This window comes from Crocodylus siamensis, chromosome 2 (genome assembly GCF_052110815.1).
Source record: "Crocodylus siamensis isolate JL-2025a chromosome 2, ASM5211081v1, whole genome shotgun sequence".
In the NCBI taxonomy this organism is placed as follows: domain Eukaryota; kingdom Metazoa; phylum Chordata; order Crocodylia; family Crocodylidae; genus Crocodylus; species Crocodylus siamensis.
Genome location: NC_143396.1, coordinates 80168884 through 80183776, shown reverse-complemented (window position 1 = coordinate 80183776; position 14893 = coordinate 80168884). Strand labels below are relative to the sequence as shown.

At 51.1% G+C, this 14893-nt stretch overlaps 1 protein-coding gene across 1 annotated transcript in view; it reads right to left on the bottom strand.

Annotated features, from left to right (window-relative positions):
- DDX60 (DExD/H-box helicase 60) overlaps window positions 1–2530 on the bottom strand; it is a 95641-nt gene extending 93111 nt beyond the window's left edge. The window contains exons 1-2 of the mRNA XM_090034511.1: window positions 2248–2530; window positions 2070–2139 (exon numbers count right to left, since the gene is read on the bottom strand). Of these exons, the coding sequence (XP_089890637.1) occupies window positions 2070–2139; window positions 2248–2530 (353 nt within the window). The remainder of the gene's footprint in view (window positions 1–2069; window positions 2140–2247) is intronic.
- Between the last annotated feature and the right edge of the window lie 12363 nt (window positions 2531–14893).

Below are 14893 nucleotides of genomic sequence, written 5' to 3'. Positions count from 1 at the left end.
AGCAGCCCCCTTGGCTCTGCAGGGAACTAGCATACCTCTTGCATCTAAAAAAAAAGGCCTACAAAGGAGGGAGGACTGGATCCACCTCCAAGGAGGAATACTCTGCACTGGTCTGGACCTGCAGGGAGCGTTAGAGTAAAGTGTCCACACCTGAGGACAGGAGGGTGATCCAGGCTGACCTTGACAGGCTCAGAAAATGGGAAGACAAGAACCATATGGTGTTTAACACTGAAAAATGCAAGGTTCTCCACCTTGGGAAGAAAGACCTGCAGCATGCTTATAGGCTCAGCAGTGCTACGCTGGCTAGCACTATGGACGAAAGGGACTTGGAGGTCATGACTGACCACAAGATGAACATGAGCCATCAATGTGACACTACAGCTAGTAAAGCAAGCAAAACATTGGCTTGCATCCATAGATGCTTCTCAAGCAAATCCCAGGACCTCATTCTCCCATTGTACTTGGCCTTGGTAAGGCCGCAGCTGGAGTACTGTGTCCAGTTTTGCTCTCCACAATTCAAAAGAGATGTGGAGAAGCTTGAGAGAGTCTAGAGGAGAGCCACATGAATGATCGGAGGTCAGGAAAACAGACCTTATGATGAGAATCTGAGAGCTATGGGACTCTTCAGCCTGGAAAAGCACAGGCTCAGGGGTGATCTGGTGGCCACCCAGAAGTTTATCAGGGGTGCTCACCAGGATCTAGGGGAATGTCTGTTCACCAGAGCACCCCAAGGAATGACAAGATTGAATGGTCACAATCTCCTCCATGACCATTTCAGGCTGGACATAAGGAAGAACTTCTCTACTGTCCGAGCCCCCCAAGTTTGAAATAGACTGCCGCCAAAGGTGGTTCAAGCACCTACTTTGTCTTCAAGAGACATTTGGATGTTTATCTTGCTGGGATCCTATGACCCCTGCTGACTTCCTGCCCTGGGGCAGGCGGCAGGACTCGATGATTGCCCAAGGTCCCTTCCAGTCCTAATGTCTATGGAATCTATGAAATCCCTTCATCCTATTCCCATTAAGAAGACTTGGGGAACCAGTCTCAGGTGCTGATTTAGGTGTGCCAAAATAACAGTGCAAAATCCCATGGCAACAGTAGTGGGTTAGAATACTGTACTGTACTGTGGCAGCAGCCGCCAGAGAGGGTTCCAGGAACTAGCACAACAATGGCAGCAGAAGCCTAGGTGTTGGGATCAGATAAGACTCCCATCTTTGGCCAGAACACAAAAGTCACTAGTTACACCTCTGCTATTTACCTAATAGTATGAGATTTGTTTTAGCTTAACCACCAATCACTTAGACCCAATCATTTTTGTACTGGGGGGGAAGCATGTCAACACATGCAATTAATGCACCTGAATTTTCTGCACACGCATATGAATGTGCGGCGGTCAGAAGCAAAATTCAGTTTAGGGCTGCTCCTGATCTGCTCTGCCCTCCTGCAGCAGCCAGGGGGAGCACAAGGGTCCCCCAGGTGCCAGTCCCAGGCTGGCAGGGGAAACAAGGGTTAGTTCTGATCTCTGCAGGGTTGGGGAGAGCTATCCAGCAGCCAGGACAGCTCTTCCAGCCACATGGGTATCAGGATGGGTCCCAATCTCCACATGGCTGGGAGGCAGCATCCCACTGACCCGGGTCAGCTCTCCCCACCCCCTGTGGCTCCCTGTTGCCTAGGTGTCTACACATGTGCTTTAGCACATTAGTTTAATGCACTGGTTTCTAGTACCTATATCTACAGGTACTAGAAAATGGCTCATTAGACTAATCTAGACTAGATTAGTAGTACATGTGAAGCAATTACTGTGCACAGTAATTGCTGCACATGTGTAGATGCTTTACTGTGCATTAGATTAGTCTAATGTGCATTAGTCTAATGTGCAGTAAAGCATCTCGTGAAGACACACCCAGGATGAAAGAAATAAGACTCAAGCATTTCTAAAGATCCTGCTAGGATCAATAATGCAAAGACATGGTATGAGATAATTTCACTATGCTGACAATGCCATGTACTGGATTTAATGAAAACATTTTCCTAACAAACTAATTCATCGTAAATCTCTCAATACTTACTTAGCTTGTGATATAGATTTCCAAATATATAAGGACAATTTCTTCAGAAATACAAGACATTTTCTTAGTTCTAAAATAAATATATGGCAATAGTTACTCATCAATAAATTATGAGAGAGGAATGTAATAAAACATAATATTGGAATTATAGAAATCAACATGAGCTAGAAATTCTCACCAGGATTTTGGGAACCACATTTGTCCAAGAGTTTTCTGGAATCTTTTCTTTCACTTTCCAAAACCTGCCACAATTCTCCTTCGGTTCTCAGCACACCAGAACTTCTGTTTTCTCCTTCCTTTTCTTTTTCTTCTTCTTCTTCACTTTCCTCTACTTCATATGATGAAAATGTGTCTTCCATACAACTATCCATTAATTTAGTCTCATCATCCTCATTGCTGTCCCTTTCACTCCCACTCTCATCACTAACATCTTCCTCAAAAACAGTTTCTGCAGAAGCCATCCCAGACTCTTTCTGAGATCTAAAAAGGAAACTGTATGTCATCACCAGTACATTTTCAAACAGTATGATGTGTTCTTAGTTTTGGTTCATTAAATGATACAGCTTATCTACATTTTTTTCCATTTTCCTACCAATTCTACTCAATGCTATTTATATTTTGCAATAATTCTCAGAATTGTGTAATGAACATAAATACAGATGTGGAAGCAAAGCCATGTATTATACATATTTGTCACTGAAGTCTACCATAGACCTATAATTCCACTGCATTGAATTTTTTAAATAAAAAAGTCCTATATGCTTTATATGTTTAAATTAAATTAATAAATAAGCAAACTTAAATCAATTAAAATCCTAATTCCACTAGCTTCTATAATTTTAAATAAACTAACTGCAGTGGAATTATCTATTCAAGAACATAGAGTCAAATAAGTTAATTAACAATAATATGGAATAGCATCAACAATTATTCAGGTCATTAGAGGCATACAAATAACATTAAAATCACAAAGTTATATAATATATGACAGATTTCTACCAAAAAAAACTAACTCCAGGAACCTAGTAAGAGATGTGGCAAGCGTCTGGGCCATTCTAAATTACCATTTACTGTGTGACTAATGCAGTGAAAACTTGTTCCACCTAAGTACTTTCAATTTCCTTTTTCCAGCAGATTAGTTTTAGGCAAACACACTTTTGAAACTTAGAAATACATGGCAATTTTAGCTATTTTTTTGCTAGATATCTGGATACGTTAATGCTATCACCTAAATTCTCCATACACATTCATTCATCAGTAAAAAAAAAGTCATAGAAAATCAATATTAAATAGGGAGACATCCCTACTGGGAAAAAAGATACCAAGGGATAAAAAAATAATTCTTTGGCTACAAATTAATGCGTACATCTAGTTGAGACACTTTATTGTGCAGTAGTGTAGTTTACTGTACAGTAAGCATGTGTGTCTACACATGCACATGCTTAATGCACAGTAAACTGTGCTACTCATGAGTAAATGTACTACCTGCAAATGAAAGTAGCAAATTTACTCACATGTATTTACAGTAGCACATGTATAAATGCCAACTGGGAGCAAATCTGTTCTGTCAGCACTGCCACTAGGGGGCCAGCATCAGGCTAGCCCCAGAGCCCTGGGGATAGGATCCTCTCCTGCCCCAGGGCTCAGCAGAATCTATGCCTGTCCCACCTCCAGGCCCTTAAAAGTCTGCAAGCAGTCTGACCCCTGAGGCATATGTGCAGGGAGCCTGCGGTGACTCCTGGGCACTGCTCCCCCTGCACAGGCTGCAGGCCAGCTGTGCCAGACTGCCTGCACCCCAGTGCCACTCCCTGGCACCATTGTGCTGCACAGATACCAGGGCTGCACTGTCCAGCCCCACAGGGTGCAGCAGACTCCTGCAAGGCCTTTCAGTACCTGGGTCCAGCTGCAGCCAGGTCCTGGCCACTGGAGCCAGCTCCATTTGGCTTCATCCAAACACCAGCAGCCTGCCTGGACCCTGCAGGTACTGCACAGCTGCTACTCCCATGCAGCTGCTAGTCACCTTGCTGCACAGCTGCTAGTCCCACTCCATGCCCCTGCACTGCCCAGAGAGCCAGCATGGGAGCCAGAACAGAATCATTGCCAATGCTACACACCACCTCCCAGGACCCCAAATGGCCAGTGGAGGAGACTGGTGACCTCATGGCAGTGTGGAGTGAAGCGGAGGTGCAAAGGCAGTTCGTGTGGGGTGGGCAAGCCATCACACATGTTTATGAGAGGCTGTCAGGCCACATGCAGGAGAACGAGCACGACTGTTGACACAGCAGTGCCACACAGAGGTCAAGGACTTGTGGGCACAGTGAGTCACCATGACCAACCACATCCATCTGTCAGGGAGTACTCTCAAGTCCATTCCCTTTATGCGACAACTAGATGCTATCCTCACACTTCAGGAGCCAGGCCACAGCCATGCTGCATACTGCAGCATGGGAAGCCTGCCTGCATCCCCGCTCAGCCTGCCACCTGCAGTGATGTGTCACCGGGCGGGGGGGCCATGGACAGCCAGCAGCCCATCCTGCTGAGCTGCCCACCCCCAGCCTCCTCCAGCAGCTCAAGGAGCCCAGGCCAGCACCTGCTTTGACAGCTCTGCCATCAAACCTCAGGATCCCATGCCAGGTGGACAGGTGCACCCAGGGCACCATGGCCATCAGCTCCAAGTCCCAGCTGTCTGGGAGCCCCACACCCCCGAGTCTGGGTGTTGTGGACTTGGCAGCAACACAGGACACAGGCTGGCCTGCAGGAGAAGCAGGGGGATTGGCTCTGGAGCCACAGCAGCACGTGCTGCCAGATGCCTGGCCAGTCCTGGGCTAGGAATGGAGTCAGGGAGGTAGGCTGCCTGCAGTCAGTACCCAGAAGGCTGCCAATCCCTGGGAAGCAAGCAGGTACAGGGGGCTCAGCTGGCAGCCACATGGGCCCAAGCCTGCCCAGGTGACCTACTGTGGGGACCAGCTCAGCTCCACAGGAGGAGGACCCAGGACTGGATCCTCCTTCTGGACCAGCTAGACACAGCCTCAGAAGACTGGCTGATGGTCACACGGGTGTGGTGGGTGGAGGATGTTGTTCACCAGGACAGGTGGCAGGCAGAGGATGTCACCTGTGAGGACATCCAGGACTGGTGCAAGGAGGCGTGGGATCAGGCAGACCAGGAGCTTACAGAGCAGCTCCTGGCCCTAGAGGAGCAGTATGTGAAGTCCCTGCAGTAGCAGGCTGCACTTGTGGCCAGGGCAATGGAGGCCATGGAAGAGGGACGCCAGGTACTAGACACCACCCTGGCCCTGGCGGTTGCCTTCAAGCCACCTGCTACCCTGCCCCCAACCATAGCCCCACCTGGTCCCTGGCAGATGCCCACTGCCCAGCAGCAGGCCCGCCTGTGGGCTTGAGCAGAGGTCCAATGCCATCTACACAGGCCAGGAGACCCTTACCCAGCCCCCACTCTGGGTCCCCCACCACCCAGCCCCTCCATCCTGGGCCCAGCCCCGCATCTCACCCCAGTTCCACATGGCCACAAAGCAGGTCCTGCCTGCTGTATGGCCAGGTCCACATGCCAGCCAAGTTGGCCCTGGCCTGTGGCTGCCATCACCCCTGGGTGAGCCCCCCACCCACCAGGCTCAGGGGAAAGGCCAGAGCCAGCATGTGAGCAAGCATGAGGGCATGTGGGCTTCCTGTCCCCGAGCTCTGCCTCAAGATTGTAAACAGTTCACACAGGAAATAGAGTGTTTTATCGGTGGTGGGTGGGTGGGATGAGTGGATGAGGAGCACTGTTGTTGGGGAGGGAGAGAAGACAGACTCTGGTGTTGGGGAGACTGGGGAGGGGGAGGTCTGTTTGTGTGATGGCAATAAAGTGTTTTTTCTGAGAACTGTATGAAGTGAGCATGGTGCTGGGGATGGGCAGTGGGGTGGGGGTCCATGCTGTCCAGACGGGCTACAGCAGGGAGTGCAGGAGGAGGTAGTTGGCCAGCACCTATCACACCTGGTGCCCTAGCCCCTGCTGGTGGGTGTGTGGCTCACCCGGGCCTCAGCACGGGAAGCCCGCTTCTGTCACTGTTGCCACAGCTGGTGCTCCTGCTGTCAGGTGTCCTTGCCCGCTGTGTCTCCTCTATCCAGGCCCTATAAAAGAGCTCCTCCCACACCTCTGCAGATGTCATGCAGCATTCAGGCAGCGATAATGACCTAGGGGATGCTGGCCTCAGTGAATTCAAGGTGGGAAGTGAGGATGCACTCCACGAGGCTGCGGGTCCAGGCCAGACACCTGTTGAATTGGGCCCGGCAGGGGTCCAGGTGGCTGGTGGAGGGCCGCATGAGCCCAGGGAGGAGCAGGGGCAGGACCACCACAGCATACAACTGGAGGTCCAGCACCCCCAGTGCGAAGCACCCACTCTGCACCAGGCCTGGCGGGGTAGAGTTCTGGAAGATGTGGGCATTGCGGGCACTGCCCAGCCAGCACTCATGCTGGTGAAAACACCATGGTGGTTGACAGTGTCCTGGAACACAATGGAGTGGAAGCCCCATCAGCTGTAGTAGGGGTTGTTGCCTCAGAGTAGGCAGGTGATGGGAATGTGGGTCCCGTCCAGGGCTCCGATACATTGGGGAAACACCAGGGCAAAGAATCCTGCTGCCATCACCAGGGGGGTCATACACATGGAGCACACTGTGCCCCAGTACATCCTGGAGGGCACTGCATACCTCCAGGACAGCCTCCCCAGTGATAGAACTGCTCATGCCAAAGAGGTGGCCAACATAGGAGAGGCTGGTGGGCATGGCCAGCTTGAGCAAAGCAATGGCCAGCCAGGTGTCGACAGGGAGGGCTGCCACATCGTGGTGTCCTGCTGCTCCAAGTGCAGGTGGAGCTGTTCCAGACGTTCCTGGAAGGTGCACCAGGTACTGTGGAATGCCTCCAGGCTCTCCTCATCATCCCAGATGGCCTGGATGATGTGCAGCCACCAGTTCCACCTGGCCTGGTAGGCCCAGAGGCGATGAGGCTGGAGACACAGCTGGGCATGGTCAGCCCCAGTGATCGTGTCCAGAAGCATGATATTGGCATGTTAAAGAGGTTCTTTGAGAGACATAGTGGGCATGTCTATATGTGCAATTAATGCACATGCAAAAACTCCAGTGCATATTGCACCAGAGTTTATTGCTCCTAGGCACCACATTTGAACATGCACCTGGGGCTACAATACATTGAGCCACGTCAGAGTAGACCCGGCTGGCAGGGGGCAAGGGGTCAGCCTGCCAGCCGGGGTCTGCTCCCACCAGTTCAACATGCCGTGAAGGGGTTGGCTTGGATGCAAGGGTGCTTCAGTGCACACCCACCTGGCTAGTCAGCAGGCAGACCCCCCACTGACACATCCTCATGCCCCAGCCAGCCATGGTGTGGTGCAGCACCTTTGATGCCCACCACTTTAAGGGGCTTGAGCAGGCTGTGGAGCAGCCAGCAGATGCAGTCAGGCCCAATTAGGCAGTCACACAACCACAAGGGAGTCACTGGATTGGAGGAGAGCTGGGCAGCCTCTGTATAAACCCAGGCCGGGGGGCATGACCAGAAGCATGTTATTGGTGTCCCTGCCAGGGTTGGGCCAGCAAGACAGGGTCCAGGTCATAGCTGTGCAATGGCAGCAGTCCTGGGATGGCATGTTGAGGCTGGCCAGGTCTTCACTGCACATGGGGGAGCTGGAAGGGCCCAGATGGCTGTAGGTCAGATGGCAGTCTCTGTGGTGGGTGGGCCAGCATGGCCAGCACAGTGGCTAGCAGGAGCCCGGGGTGCTGGGCATTATTGCTGGGGCAGGGGCTGGAGCAGCCATGGCGAGGGGAAGCAGAGACTGTGCCACATGCTGCCCCCGTGCTATGCACACTGCTCCTGGCCAAGCAAGTGGCTGGACATGGAACAGGGAAAAGGACTGGCTTTTCAAGATGGCCTCCAGCCTGGGGGTGGCAGGGGCCTGCTGCAGGGCCCCAGGAAGCAGAAGCAGTTTGCTGCTAGGAGAAGCAAATCTGCTCCCACTTCCCTACACGTCTAGATGCCTGGCTGGGAGCGTTTACTTGTGAGTAGTTTACATGTAAGTAAACTGCTCCCAGATCAAATGCATGTGTAAATGCACCCAATATTGATTAAACTGTTTAGCTGAGTCTCTAGAACAGGGGTCAGCAACCCCTGGCATGCATGCCGGGCGTGGTACATGAGGCCATTTTGCTTGGCACACCACGGCACAGCTGTTTGGAGCCTTCTGGCTGCAGCAGGCCTCAGCTCCGAGTAGCTGCTGCCAGTGACAGAGCCCGGGCTGCTCCCAGCAGGGCTTGCAGCATCCCAGCTGCCTGCTGGGAGCAGCCCAGGATCCCGGCTGGCAGCAGCTCCCCAGAGCTGGGGCTGGCTGCAGCCAGGAGGATCCAAACAGCTGTGCTGGGCTCCAGGCAGCTCCGACATCAGCTCCACACCGGCATGTGCAGGCACATCTCGGAGCGCGTACTGGGGTAGGGGCCTGAGGCAGTGCAGCCCCAGTCTCTCCCTAGCTCCCGGCACAGAGGTGATGAGCCCAGAGCAGCTGTTTGGAGCCAGCCTGGGCTCTAGGCAGCTGCAGCAAGCAGCGGGCAAAGTGCAAACAGCTCTGCTGGGCTGCACAGCTCCAGCATCAGCTCCGTGCTGGCAGCAACTGTGTGTGCACCTTGGGGCGGACAGTGGGGTAGTGCAGCACACCCCGAGGTGCCCGTGCAATCACCACCAGCACGAAGCTGATGTTGAAGCTGTGCAGCCTAGTGGAGCTGTTTGCACTTTGCCCACTGCTTGCTGTACTTGCCCAGAGCCCGGGCTGGCTCCAAACAGCCGTGCCGGGCTCATCACCTCCATGCCTGGAGCTGGGGAGAGACTGGGGCTGTGCTGCCTCAGGCCCCTCCCCCACTGCCCACCCCACCCAGGTGTGGAGCTGATGCCGGAGCTGCCCAGAGCCCAGCACAGCTGTTTGGATCCTCCTACCTGCAGCCAGCCCCGGCTCTGGGGAGCTGCTGCCAGCTGGGATCCTGGGTTGCTCCCAGCAGGCAGCCCTAATATTAGCATTATCAAAGCAGTCATTTCTAGTACACGTAAAAGATTAAAGGAAACAAAACAGATTGTATGCACCAGTGGCGATGCGTAGGGGTGACGTGTAGGGTAGGTATGTGCACCCCAACAGTGCTGGTGCACCCCATCAGGCCGCGCTCCCTGTTTAGGCAACGGACAGGGGGGCAAGCAGGACTTCCGGTCGAACGCCGGCCAGGGAGCGGGGCTGCCAGCAAAAGCAGCCATGTCTCTTCCAGAAGTGGCTGCAGGATTTCCAGAAGTGGTGTGGCTGCTCTTTGGTCAGTGAGATCAGCTGTGGCCTCCCTCTCTCCCCCCACAGTCACTGAGTGGTGTTGGGGGGGGGGGGGCACCAGTAGCCCATGGTATACACTATTTGTAGTGTTACACATAGTTTAAAAATATGCAGAAGTCACATACTACTACATTGATCTGGTGTTCCTCACAGCTTTAAATCTGAAATGCAATCCCTATCACCTTTAAATACACAAAGTTAATTCCAAAAGAGTTTCAACTACATTTTTGTATGTATTTGGTCATGATAAAAGGCAGAAAAAAGAAAGTGAAAAACTGATTGTTTTTGGTTTTTCACTGAAGTGGAAACACTGTTTTGAATTATTTAGCCATTGCTCTGGGGCTTGATCCTGCATATTTTGCATATGCAGAATCCCATTAACTTCCAAGGAACAACTTTGCCCCAGTTAAGCAAAGTACGCGAGCAAATGCAATTCCCACTAACTTCAGAAAGATAAAACATTTCACTGAATGAGGCCAATACAAAATACCAACTCTTTGACAAAGACATAGGCTGAGGCTAACAACATTAAGTCCCAACCCTCCAAGGGCATTCAGCACTTACGGCAGTGCAAAATAATAATCACTCTGCCTCTATGACAACTCCCCATGCAGACCCATTATTGTCATACATATCAACTGCGTACACATGTTCCTTGTGTGCATGTGCCTTTGGCCTGTAAGGCCACCTACACCCGACTCAGAAAACCTTCTCGTTGGCTTCACTGGCAGTCAAATTTTGCCTGAAGACAGGCAGGACCGAGGCAGTACCAGATCTTCAGCACAGTGACCCTTCCTTAAGTGCCCTGTACTTGCCATTCTGGGCAAATGAAAATTCACAGAGGTCAGGGTGGCTTTCTACATTTTTAGACACAAGACACTATTGCAATCATAAAGAAGCAGGGCTGGAAAGGACTTCCAGAGGTCATCTAATCCAGTGTTTCTCAACCCATGAGTCACAACGCAAAAGTAGGTCATAAGAACATTGTAAAGGGTTGTAGGGAGGTCCCAGGGAATCATGTGGCGTCCCTGTGCAGGCTGCAACACTAGCCTCCTGCATGGAGTGGGCAGCCAGCTGGGGGGCTTGGCGAGCATCCAGCATTGTGAAAGCAGCCCCATGTGCTGGAGAGGGAGGGAGGGGACCAGATGCAGCAGCTGGAGAGGAGGGAGGAGAGGATGGGAGAGAGAGAGAGAGACTGTGTGGGTCAGGGCCAGGGGGCTGTGTGCTGTGGGTCAGGGCAAGCTGATAATTAATCACTGATCTAGTCGAACCCCCTGCCTGAGACAGCATCAAGCCTATCCAAACCATTCCGTACAATCCATAATATAAACTCTACATAAGACTACAGTCAACCCTGACACACCAGACGTAACACCCTAACCTGCCACAAGTAAAGCAAGGGGAGCCACAGCAGCCAGCATCCTGCTTCTATGCAATAGTGTCAATACATGCTCAAGAGGTCTGAGAATACATGCCCCCACTACAGAACAAGGCAAAAAACCCCACAGTCCCCCCCAGATGTGACCATAAGGTAAAATTCTTTCCTGACCCCAAATCCAGAGACTAGTCTGACCCTGAGCAGAGAGTCCAAGCCAGGAACCTCCAACTTTAGTCCCAACAGGAGTACTGGCACACCCCAGTCAAAGTCCACAGCTCTGGCTGTAGCCAACACCCAATGCCTCAGATGAAGGCTTAAAAACACCCTACTCATTCCATCTAGAAAGAGCACACACCACACTTGAGCACTTCCTCAGCCTGACAAAGGGTATTTAAACCTGAAAGCTTGCTAAGAAGAATTTTTCCAACTACTTGAGTTGGTCTAATAAAAGATATCAAGGAACCTTGTCTGCCTATGTCCTTAAACCAACACGGTGACAACCTAACCCCCTAAAAACACCCTGACACCGAGCAGAAAGGGGAGGCAGAGGCAGATGGATGGGAAACACCCATAGCAGGACATAGGCATTGCCACACCTAGATCAGGGGTTCCCAGCATGTATGTGCCCAAGGGCACATCCGAATTAAAAAAAAAAAGCAGTGGGTGCCAATATGAATATTAAAGTATTTTGATCAATAGCATGGGCAATTGGTGCCTCATGAGTCAGGGGAGCACTTGCCTCCCACAGCAGACAGTCAGCGACTGATCCCCCAGGCTGGGGGGAGGTCCCCCCTACGGCAAATCCTGCTGACCAGGGGGGTCCCCCCACAGCCGATCCCGCCAGCCTGCAACTGGCAGTGGCACGTTGCTGGCACTTACAAACATACTGCTGGCACTTCCAGGGCAGCAGGATCAGCCACAGGGGGACCGCTTCTCCTGGCGTACTCCCCAGCGCTCTCAGGGGGGACACATGCACCCCCATGCACACCCTACATGTTGCCACCGATAAATAGATATCAAAGTATTTAGATCGATATTATCAATCCCACGCAATAAAGCTCAGGTGGGGGCGTCATGGTGCCCGCGGGCACTGCGTTAGGAACCGGTGGCCTCGATCACCGCGACCGGTGGCTGTGCAACCTGTTCTCCAACACCTCCAGGGATGCAGAGTCCACCCCTTCCTAGGCCACCTTTGCCATTGCCTGAACTCTTCAAACAGCCAAGTCTTCCCTGCTATCCAACCTCAACCTGCTTGGCCCAACCCCTCTCCCTTGGCAAAGGCAGCTCCTACCTGGCCCCCTGGCCCGCAGAGAGGGACACCGGGGCTCCCGGGGCCCAAGCCGGGGGTGAAACCTCAGGGAGGACGAGGGCTGGAAGTGGACCCTGCCCACTGCAGCATCCCGCCAGTGAGAGGTGCCCCATCCCCTGGCGCCCAGAGCGAGGGCTCGGCGGAGCGACGCGCCGGCCGGTTCCCCTTCCCTCCCCTTCCCGCGGCCCGCCTCACCCGCGCGCGTCGGCTGCTCCCCGCGGCCGCACTGCCTCCCGCACCGCCGCCCCGGCGTTTTATAGGCTCTGCCTGCTTCCACTTTCCTTTCTCGCCTCCGCGACCAGTTTCGTTTTCCGGCCCGATGACTTCGGCCTCACCCGCTGCCACGCGAACTACGGGTGTGGAGCCTCGCTCCTAACAGCAGCCCGAGGTCCAGGTCCTCCTGGGCGGGTTTGGACCCTCTTGGGTCCAAACGCCCGTGTCAGCCACAGGCGGGGCCGGCCCGGGAGGCTTACATTTGGCCAGGAAGCATCCCGAAGCCCTGTGGTAATGCTGGGCGACTCTGAGCAGCCCTGAACGTACCTCAGGATCCGTTCAGGGGTCCGCGCAAAGTTAGCGCCTGTGGCATGCCAACAGGAGTGGCCAGGGAAACACGGAGGTGGCGAGTAGGAACATGCTGCCCTGTCGTGTCTTTCTGAGTTCTGTGCAACGGAAGAAATTGCTCTGCCGTCTGTCTGTAGGGGGGAAACTAAGAGGGGCATATTCCATGCAGCACCCTTCACAAGGAGACTGGACAGTCACCTCGCTGGGATCACTTGCCCCCAGTTGTCTGCCTGCCTAGAGCGGGGGTGAGGGCTGGACCCGATGATCTGCAAGGTCCCTTCCAGCCCCGTACAATCTATGAATCAGAGGTGGTATGTATACTCGGTGCCACACTCTACTGAGGGGTGCCTCAAATCAGGTGTCCCTGCTCCAAAAAAGCTGAGGATGACTGCAAGCGATAGACGGGATTTTTGCAGCTGCCCTGCTTTTCCAAAATAGGCCGGAACACCACTCCGAATCCTGCTTTGTGGCACATCGGTTATTTAGAATCTGAACTTTGCAGGCTGAAACCATTTCTGTCAGCCAACATTTGAAATGTGGAGATGAGGATAATCAGGGAAGGCGGGGGGGGGGGGGGAGCACGTGTTCTTTAGTTTCATTGAAAGCAAAGGAGAACTTCCCAAGGATAGAGTGGGGAAGTATTTTTATTTTCCATGGGTGTTGTCACTCCTAAGTGCAGTAGCAATTGCTGGCATGCTGACTTACTGGGAAAATGCATGTCTGTGTAGGATGTATCTTCCATATATCTAAACTTGTAGTCTGATGCTCTCGGGATAGCCTGGTAGCTCCAGAGAAAATCAGGCAGAGAGGCATATCAGTCACTCAACCCACGTCTTGGTAGATCTTAAATAGAGATACTGCTAAATTCTGCATTCATTTCTTTGCATTATGAGTCAGATCCAGCTATGCTTCCTCAATCTATGTAGCATCTTCCTACAAATGGAATCTCATTATGGGATAACTTATGGCATAAAATTTAAAAAAAACTAACCATATAAGAGTATCACAGATGTGGTCATACAGAAATAAGGACAAACAACATTCAAATCTAGACTCAGCTTGATTATAGTTTTTGTTTTTTTAAACACCCTCTGCTGTCTTCTTTGGACTCTGTACTAGGATACAGCATAGTGAAAACTGTGGGTTATAGATGCCTTGTTATACAGACAAAAGTACTGCAGATTGTGTGGTAAAATGTCATGACCTTGAGTTAGAAATCCGCCCTTTTTCACAGCTTTTACTTTGTGACCAAGGTTTATTATTACCACAACAGAGGTTATGGCTACAGTAAGAAGGAAGACATTAACACATGACACTAACACAAAAAAATCCTAGTGCAGCAAAACTCAAGTAGTAATTTTAAATTGATTTAGCTAGTTAGGATGAACTCTAACTCCATATTAACAACCCTTTATCTTGATGTAGCCTGGGCTTTAGAAAACTTGAGAAACAGAACTCAGTCTCCCCATTGGCCAAAAAAATGATTGGAAAGGGAAAGGATTTTTAAACAGACTCATTTAATCTGTTTTTTAAATTGTTCTCATGACTCCTTAACCAGATTGACTAATTTACTTCTAAGTAAAGGAAGCCTTTACTTAAGAGTCATCATCATACTTTCAATTAAGGCATTCAGAGTATAGAAAAATATATAGGTCATTCAATAAAACAAAGGCAGACTAGACTTTATATTTTTATTATTTCAAAGTTGAAAAACAAGTAAGAGACATCTTCACAAAAAACCCTTGTATATAAAGGCTTATATAAAGAAAAGAAAGGGCAGATCTTAGTATTTTTATAGGTTAGCTCCAACTGGTGACTTAGGTATGTGAAAGTTAGGTATTACAGTGACTAACTTTTGTGTCTCTCCCAGAATGAAATCTAGAAACATGAATGATGTTCACACACTCCCTTTACATGCTTAAATAGCATTAAGCACCTCAGAATGGGATTCCAGCCATCATGACAAACAGGGACACTTGAAATCCACACATTAAGCTTGCTGCTTCCTAGAACTTTCTTTTAGGGAAATGCTAAGGCAAGCTTGAGTCTGTAATCATGTTTCTCTAAATCTATGGCACTTTCTGGATTTGAGGCACCACTTATTGGACTGAAGGCACATCTCCATAACACTTGTGAATTGAGTGGTAGCCAGTTGCAAAAACTAGTGCCTATATTGCAGTCTTTACCTCCTTGCAGAGAGGCCAGGCAGAGGGGT